The following is an 8,176-nucleotide window of genomic DNA, read 5'->3' as shown; positions in this document are numbered from 1 at the left end:
GGGGCGAGGCCGCCGCCGGGTCACGTGGGGGCGGTAGGTGGGGGCCAGCGCCACCCGGGGGGGCCTCCGGTGGGCCCCCGGCAGGTGACCCCCTGCAGAGGCATGAGGCGTCCGGGGGTCGCCAAGAGTGGCCCCTGGATGTTCAGGGTTCGGGCGGGCGGGGACTCACTGGGGAGCCCTCCTCTTAGGACACCCGAAGGCGTGCTCGCCTCTCCTGGAAGCAAAGTGTCCACCTTCCCCGGGGGAGGGTCCTGGGTTGCCCTCACCTCCCCATCAGGGCAGGGGGCCCGGTTTGCCCCCTACCCCGTCGCATTTTGCCTGCTCCCCTGGAAGGAGGGACTCGAGAGGAAATCAGCCCTTCCTCTTGAGCCTGGAAAGTGGAAGAGGGACCCTTCTGCGAGCACTTGAACGAGATGGGGAGGGTAGGCACAGGGGCTGGCTCTTTTTGATGCTTCTGGTGCCTTGAAAGCGGGTTCGTCTCTTTTGGAAAGGAGGGGGGGTGTCCCAGCAGTGTTTTGAGGCGTGATGATACCGTGGAAGTGTCACATGCTGGTGTGACTGACCTCCCCAGCTCCATTTGCGGCCTCCCCGCGTCCTGGAGGCAAGGAGGCCTGTAGAATGGGAGAACTTTGCCGCCCTCTCGGGAAGCCTGCGGGCTGCGACCCAGTGGATTCCGGAGAAAGAGTGCTTTCCCTGGGGTGTTCGGTGCCTCCAGGGCAGAGTGGGAGGTCCCGTTAGGTGGACGCCCTGTTCCTGCCCAATGTGGGCTGTGGCTTTCTCACCTGTGGGGTGGGACCCGTCGGTTTCGGTGTGCACTTCATCGGGACGCCCCCCCCCCCCTTGACCGAGTTGGAACAGGGAGAGTTGATAGGGAAAAGGTTTCATCCCAAGAGCTTTGGCTCAGAAGTATTTTTAAAAAAAAAATGGGAGAGATGGAAAGATAGATTCTTAGCTCATGGTTCGTGTTTCTTTGGAAAACTTGTGATAATCCCACGAACGGACGCTGGTTCTAAATTTGTTGGATTGGGGCTATTTGAAGTTGTTCTTCACGGGTCTGAAGTGTAACACGTGTGCCCCCAAAGGGTCTTTTGTCTTGGTGGATTGAAGATTTCAGATGCTTTTAAGGAAAAACGTCCTACGGTGTGTTGACCGGGTGCAAAGATTTTGAGGGCGAGGAAGATAAGTAAAGCCGTGCTCTTCCGTGCCTTGGGAGAACCGGGCTGCAGTCACAGCCTCCAGTTCCCTCTTGGAGGCAACCTGGGGACCCTCCCAAGGGCAGAGCTGGGTGGCTTGCCCGGCCCAAACAACATAGGAGCAAATCTCATCTAGAAAGGGTGTTTTGAAATTCCTGGATGCTCTTGAGAAGTTGGGCCGAGCCCCAGGGAAGGTTGGTTTTGGTGGTAATCTTCTGTGCTTACAATTTTGTTTCTAGATCGCAGCCAAAATTGGAGGTGACGCTGCCACCACAGTGAATAACAGCACCCCTGATTTTGGTTTTGGGGGCCAAAAGAGGCAGTTAGAAGATGGAGGTAACTCTGACTACCTGCTGGGAGGCAGGCCCCGGGGTAGAGTGAGGCGCCTTTGTGTGAACGCAGCTCCGAGTCAGGGGGAAGCCCGCTGCCATTTGCTCCTTTAAAACCTCAGCAGTCCCAGCTTTGTTCCTTCTTTTTGTTCGGGCTGCCATTCTGGGGTATCAGGTGGCTGACAGGAGCAGACCGGGTCTGGGTCCAAGTTGTAAGTTCTCAAGATCGTCCCTCCCCTTCTGGTAGGCCTGGGAAGTGCTCAGGGTTTCAGGAGGCCCTGCGTAAGCTGGCCCTGGGGCAGGCAGCACTGCTCACAGTGGCCGGAGCGACCAGTGAGGGCTCACCCCAAACCGGACTGTCACCGCAGCCCTCCCTGCCCCGGGTGCCCCTGGACTCAAGTGCCGCCATCCTCCTTCCTTCCGGAAGGACCGTTTCACCCTCAGTGCTGGTGGTGGGACTGACAGAAGTCTGGCCCCCTTCTGGGGTTGGTCCCTGCTACTCTCCTGTCTGGGTTCTGGGGGTGGGGGCGAGGGGGTTGTTCGCCAGGCCGTGTGGCACCAGCCTCAGATTTGAGGCAGCTGTGGGTGGGTGGGTGCAGCATCTGACATCCTCTCTTTTTCACAGACCAACCGGAAAGCAAGAAACTGGCTTCCCAGGGAGACTGTAAGTCCATTGGATGATGCAGGCAGAGGGCAGCGTCAGGGTCTTAAGAGGTTCTTAGGAGTCGGGAGCTAGCAGCTCTAGGCAGATGGCATCTGTCCTCTGTGGAGGCTCTCGGTGTTCATCATCTGGGGTCCGTGAGCCCCAGAGACTGAGGCAGGGGCAGGCAGTGGGGGTGCTGACGTGAGGGGGCTCACCACACCGGAGAGCTCAGGAAGGCTCAGAAGGCTCTAGGAAGTTCCAGCCACTCCTCACGCAGGCAGTGGTGCCGGGGGGCCGGCAGTGTTCAGAGGCCCAAGGAGAAGCCAGGCCAATCTTTGCTTTGGGTTTTCTCTCTGCAGCCATCAGTTCTCAACTTGGACCCATCCATCCTCCCCCCAGGTAAGTCACGATTTGGAGACGCTTGTTTCCTCATCTGTCTGCCTTCTCTGGCCTTCCTTGCTGACGTGGGGAGAGCAGGGTGCGGGGGGCTCCTCTGTTAGGGGCCTTGTCCCCACAGCTAGTTGGCCAGAGAGAGGCCTGGGAGGCAGAGGAGCGGCCTTTGCCCCTGTGTGGGCCTGTGTAGGGCCTGGGAGGGGAAGGTAGCACGTGGCCGTGATGAAGGAGGGGTAGTGTTTGTGCGCAGGGCTGAGACCCTCAGCCGACAGGGCAGGGGGCTGGCCCTGGGTTTCTTGTCCGCCTCCTGCTAGTGCTTGATCCCCGAGAGCTGGTGGGGCTCGAGTTCTTCGTTTTTCTGCCCCTCAGAACAAGTTCAGTGGATCTGACGCAGAATTGTTTGTAAAATATGATAAGGTTGTCTTGCTAGAGAAGGAACATGAAAAAGATACAAATATTTTTTCTTGTAAGTGGAGAGGCCTGAAACGACCATTAGAATTCTGTGGACGAGTCTGTGTGTTCGCTCTTGCCGAGTCAGGAGCAGCACTAGTTCAGGGGCCATGCTGACCCCGACCAAGCCTCTCGTGGCCCGGATGGGGAAGCTGAGGCCTCAAGAGCTGGAGTGGCTTGCTGAGGGCAGACAGAGCCCGTGCTTAGGCCCGCACGTGGTGGGAAGCAGGGCCAGAGGCCGGAAGCATTGAAGGTCCTGCAGGTTAGGAGCCCTGGCTTTGAGGGGTCTTTTCTCGTAGAGACCCTTCGTGCCTTCCGTTCCCCCCACCCCCTCCCGTCTTCTTTCCCACTTGACACTGACTGTTACCATCTGTCTTCGCAGGACTTCAATGACAGAAGAGTACAGAGTCCCAGACGGCATGGTGGGACTAAGTGAGTGAGGGTCACTTTGGGATGCCCATTGCACCCTGCCAGGGACCGCGCTCTGGGAGCCCCTGTTGGCCCAGAGCCTTGGGTCTGAGTGGGTCTCCTGTAGTCTGCTCCGCTGTCACCCATCTGCTCTGGGCTGGGAGGGTGGTGAAGCTCTCCGGGGTGGGGGATGGGGGCAAGAGCCCCTGTCACATGGTCTTCTCAGCACTGGGGTGCCCTCGCCAATCTCTCCTTTTGTCCTCTTTCTCCACCTAGTCATTGGCAGAGGAGGTGAACAGATTAACAAAATCCAACAGGATTCAGGCTGCAAAGTCCAGATCTCTCCAGGTATGAGAGCCAACTTGTGTCAGGATGGATGCAGGGTCGGGCTGGGCTCCTTGCACTTACGTTTGATAATCAGCTGGCTGGACAGGAGTGAAGCGGGTTGGTATTTGCTGAGTGCTTTCCGTGTGCCGGGCCGGACAGGGTCTCTGCTCCTGTAGCACAGTGCCCTTTGGTGTGGCTGCGACTTTGGTTTCTTTCATTTGACACTTGCAGGGGGTGGGCTGAGGTGGACGGTAGAAAGTTGAATATAGGAAGTCTTGTTCTAGGGACACCTGGGTGGTTCCATTGATAAGTGTCTGACTCTTGATCTTAGCTCAGGTCGTGATCTCAGGGTCAGGAGTTGAGTCCACATCGGGCTCCATGCTGGGTTTGGAGCCTGCCCTAAACTATTAAGTCGACATCTGAACTAAGCGCCTAGTGGAAACCAGTGAGAACGCGTGAAGCAAGGAGGTACATTCAAAGGAGTGACTTTGAGGCCAGGCCTAGATTTGAATCGCAAACAAGCGCCCACCGTGCAGGGGTGTCTGACGACTTGCGCTAACATAGCGGGCTTCGTAGGCCGTGGAGAGCGCATGTGCGGTCATCAAGGGTGGCAGAAGTGGCCAAGGTTCAGGACGTCTCCTTCCATCTCAACTTTGTTCCTAAAAGCTCAGTCGCTTTTACTGGACTGTAAGCTTCCTGACCTTGGTCTTGCATAGAGCATACTCCCAGGTGTTTGGCGAGGTAGCGATTTGTCAGGCCGCTGAATGGTGACAGAAGTGGCCACCGGTGATGCAAGTTCCCTCATCCCCATAGGAGGCCTTTCTCAGACGCAGAAAGGCCTTGACCCTCTCTCTTCTCTCCAGACAGCGGTGGCCTCCCGGAGCGCAGCGTGTCCTTGACTGGAGCCCCAGAGTCTGTCCAGTAAGTCCCCGGCGGGGCCGTTGTGATGAGGGGAGCAAGCAGAAGGTCTCTCCATCCTGTGGAAAGTTAGGGGCAACGCCCACCACGTCCCTCAGTCGTCGCCCTCGCCAGGGGTCTGTGCTGGCACCTTCACTCCCCTGACTCCGAAGATCTGGGAGAACCACCCGAATAGCCCCAGCCCTGGCGACGGACCTTCTTCCTCGTCGTCCTTTGTCAGACAGACGCATTGGAGTCACCTTCCCTTTGAGCTGGACGGGGCTGTCAGACCAGCACTGTCTCGGGTGTCTGAGTCCCGCTCTTCTCCTTCCCAGGAAAGCGAAGATGATGCTAGATGACATTGTCTCTCGGGGCCGTGGGGGCCCCCCAGGACAGTTCCACGACAGTGCCAACGGGGGCCAGAATGGCACCATACAGGAGATCATGATCCCCGCGGGGAAGGCTGGCCTGGTCATCGGCAAAGGCGGCGAGACCATTAAGCAGCTGCAGGTGAGGGGTGGGGCAGAGGACAGAAGCACCTCGGGTCCGTCCTGCATCTGCGTGTGCGCACCTCACCGGCTGCCTTGCCAGAGCCTCCTACCCTTTGTGATCATACCTGCCCCACCCACGTGCACTAGCCCCAGAAAGTTCTTTGAAAGCCCAACACTGACTGTCCACATTGGTTGTGAAGGAACGAGCTGGAGTGAAGATGATCTTAATTCAAGACGGCTCCCAGAACACGAACGTGGACAAGCCTCTTCGCATCATTGGGGATCCTTACAAAGTGCAGGTGAGAACCCTGGGGGCGTGGGGCATCTGGGGGAGCGACAGATGGGGCCGGGGTTTGAGTGGAAGGGGAAGGGCTTTGCGAGAGCTCTCCCTCCCAGCGCTGGCCGTGAGTCAGGGGTCTAAGTTCTGACCTTTTGTTCTCTTACCTGGAACGTGAGGGGTGCTGGCCGCCCTTCCCTCTCAGGGCGGTAGGTCAGGCACTCAGCGGGGTGCTGTGATGGGCTCAGCCTAGGCCTGCGAGCCCTTGGGTGGCGGGATGCCGGGGAAGCAGCGTTGGGCTAGAGCACGCCCTGTGTGTCTGCAGCAAGCCTGCGAGATGGTGATGGACATCCTCCGGGAGCGTGACCAGGCTGGCTTTGGGGACCGGAACGAGTACGGATCCCGGATTGGTGGGGGCATCGACGTGAGTGGGGGCCTCCCACAGTAGTGAGGGCCATGGGGCGGGCGTGGCTCTCGCTCTGGTGGGCAGTGGGCACCGGAGCTGTGGGGACAGGACCCAGCTGGACCTCCCACGTCCCTCCCTCAGGTGCCAGTGCCCAGGCATTCTGTCGGGGTGGTTATCGGCCGGAGCGGAGAAATGATCAAGAAGATCCAGAATGACGCTGGTGTGCGGATACAGTTTAAGCAAGGTCAGGGGCTTGGTCAGACACATGAGCTGGGTGGAGGGTGGCTGTGTGCGCTAGTTCTGTCGTCGGGATCCTTCCGGGGGTCTGCTGCAGGTACCTTGACACTGGTGTGACCTTGTTGAGGTTGAACCTCCTTGTGGTGCCTCCTCCCTCACAGTGGAACGGGACAGCCACACAGGAGAGTTGGTGAGGGTGGTTCCCAACCACACAGGCGATGTGTTTTGTTGTCAGAGCTGTCCCTTTCCTCTCCCCGCCACATGGCCCATCCTGACTGGGCGTCCTGTACCGGGTCAGATCACTGCCCCAACTCAGAGTCTCCCAAGTGGCAGGCCTGTGGGGGGGGGGGGGAGGCCGGGGGGAAGGATCTCCTTGTTGCTTTTTGGAAGTTTATTGTCTTAGCTCTGTGAAAGGCGCCTGTTAGTTCTGGGAGAGCCCCACACAGGGAGAAGCCTCGGCTGCTGCCCTGCCCTAACTGGTCGGTTTTCTCTTCTGGAAATGTAGGGCCCCCCGCTCCCCCCTCAGTACTTGGTGTGTGGTGAGCGGCAGTCTGAGCCCGAGATATTTCTGACACCTGGCTTGGCATGGCGCCCCTTGCAGAGGTGGTGTTATGGGGGTTTGACGGTGTGCTTTTCTTTAAAATCCATCTCTGTTCTCTGGGTGCTGGCTTCAGACGATGGGACAGGCCCCGAGAAGATAGCTCACATAATGGGGCCCCCAGACCGGTGTGAGCACGCAGCGCGGATCATCAATGATCTTCTCCAGAGCCTCAGGGTAGGTGGCACCACAGCATGCTGCCAACAACAGCTGGGAGCAGAGGGGACTGCCCTGCCCCCCCAGAGATGTCCAGGGGCCAGGCTGGCTCTCTGTGTTCACTCGCATCATCTCCCTGTCTTTCAGAGTGGACCCCCAGGCCCTCCAGGGGGTCCTGGCATGCCCCCGGGGGGCCGAGGCCGAGGAAGGGGCCAAGGCAACTGGGGTCCCCCTGGCGGAGAGATGACCTTCTCCATCCCCACTCACAAGTGCGGGCTGGTCATCGGCCGAGGTGAGTAGGTGGCACTGCACCCTGCTCCTCACCCGCCCTCTTCTCTCCTGCGCGCCCTTCACCGCCTGCGGCTCCCACAGGTGGCGAAAACGTGAAAGCCATAAACCAGCAGACGGGCGCCTTCGTGGAGATCTCCCGGCAGCTGCCGCCCAACGGGGACCCCAACTTCAAATTGTTCATCATCCGGGGTTCACCCCAGCAGATTGACCATGCCAAGCAGCTCATTGAGGAGAAGATCGAGGTGGGCCCGGGGAGGGGTTCTTGCAGCCTGGACCCAGCTCCTGTTCTCAACCGCCCACCCCACCCCCACTGACCATCTGCTTTCTTTCCTCCAGGGCCCCCTCTGCCCAGTTGGACCAGGCCCGGGGGGACCAGGCCCTGCCGGCCCCATGGGGCCCTTCAACCCTGGGCCTTTCAATCAGGGGCCACCTGGGGCTCCTCCTCAGTGAGTATTGGTCTCCTCCTCCTGGGATTTGGGCCTCAGGGGCTGCTGTGCTGGCATTTTTATTCAACCACCTAGAAGTGCTAAGAGCTTCGGCCCCAGGCCTGGCCTAGCCTCCTGTTCATAGACGGCTAGCCTCCTAGCTGATGGGCAAACTTATGGATGTTGAATTTGGGGGGCTTTCACATTCAGGGCCAGCACAGTGCGTGTCCTTTGGGATTGATCGTCTCCGGTCGAGGAGCCCGGGGCCAGGCCTGGGCCCCTTTCGTGCCAGCCGGTCCTGCCCCCGGGGAGCAACAGTCCCGGCTCACTTGTCCCCCCTTCTCTGTCCTGCAGTGCGGGAGGCCCCCCTCCTCACCAGTACCCACCCCAGGGCTGGGGCAATACCTACCCCCAGTGGCAACCACCTGCTCCTCATGACCCAAGTAAGTATGGCTGCCCTGATGAGGGGCGGGGCAGGGGTGGGTGCACAGGTGGGGAGGGCAGGGCTAGCCCCCGTGCAGCCCCTCAGCCCACGCCGCCCCCCCCCTCCCCCCGCAGATAAAGCTGCAGCTGCTGCAGACCCCAACGCTGCCTGGGCCGCCTACTACTCGCACTACTACCAGCAGCCCCCGGGCCCCGTGCCCGGCCCTGCGCC

At 59.7% G+C, this 8,176-nt stretch overlaps 1 protein-coding gene across 1 annotated transcript in view; it reads left to right on the top strand.

Annotated features, from left to right (window-relative positions):
- Positions 1-413: 413 nt before the first annotated feature.
- KHSRP (KH-type splicing regulatory protein) overlaps positions 414-8,176 on the top strand; it is a 12,748-nt gene continuing 4,985 nt past the window's right edge. Inside the window, exons 1-17 of the mRNA XM_029916475.1 lie at positions 414-422; positions 1,433-1,529; positions 2,148-2,186; positions 2,525-2,564; positions 3,391-3,440; positions 3,693-3,764; positions 4,607-4,664; positions 4,976-5,150; positions 5,332-5,430; positions 5,734-5,832; positions 5,956-6,058; positions 6,726-6,826; positions 6,953-7,097; positions 7,178-7,338; positions 7,433-7,542; positions 7,876-7,964; positions 8,080-8,176. The exon at positions 8,080-8,176 is cut by the window's right edge and continues 169 nt beyond it. Of these exons, the coding sequence (XP_029772335.1) occupies positions 414-422; positions 1,433-1,529; positions 2,148-2,186; positions 2,525-2,564; positions 3,391-3,440; positions 3,693-3,764; positions 4,607-4,664; positions 4,976-5,150; positions 5,332-5,430; positions 5,734-5,832; positions 5,956-6,058; positions 6,726-6,826; positions 6,953-7,097; positions 7,178-7,338; positions 7,433-7,542; positions 7,876-7,964; positions 8,080-8,176 (1,544 nt within the window). The remainder of the gene's footprint in view (positions 423-1,432; positions 1,530-2,147; positions 2,187-2,524; positions 2,565-3,390; positions 3,441-3,692; positions 3,765-4,606; positions 4,665-4,975; positions 5,151-5,331; positions 5,431-5,733; positions 5,833-5,955; positions 6,059-6,725; positions 6,827-6,952; positions 7,098-7,177; positions 7,339-7,432; positions 7,543-7,875; positions 7,965-8,079) is intronic.

Source organism: Suricata suricatta, chromosome 12 (assembly GCF_006229205.1).
Source record: "Suricata suricatta isolate VVHF042 chromosome 12, meerkat_22Aug2017_6uvM2_HiC, whole genome shotgun sequence".
Lineage (NCBI taxonomy): Eukaryota > Metazoa > Chordata > Mammalia > Carnivora > Herpestidae > Suricata > Suricata suricatta.
The sequence above is the reverse complement of the archived record's forward strand: the minus strand, read 5'-3'. Positions and strand labels throughout refer to the sequence as shown.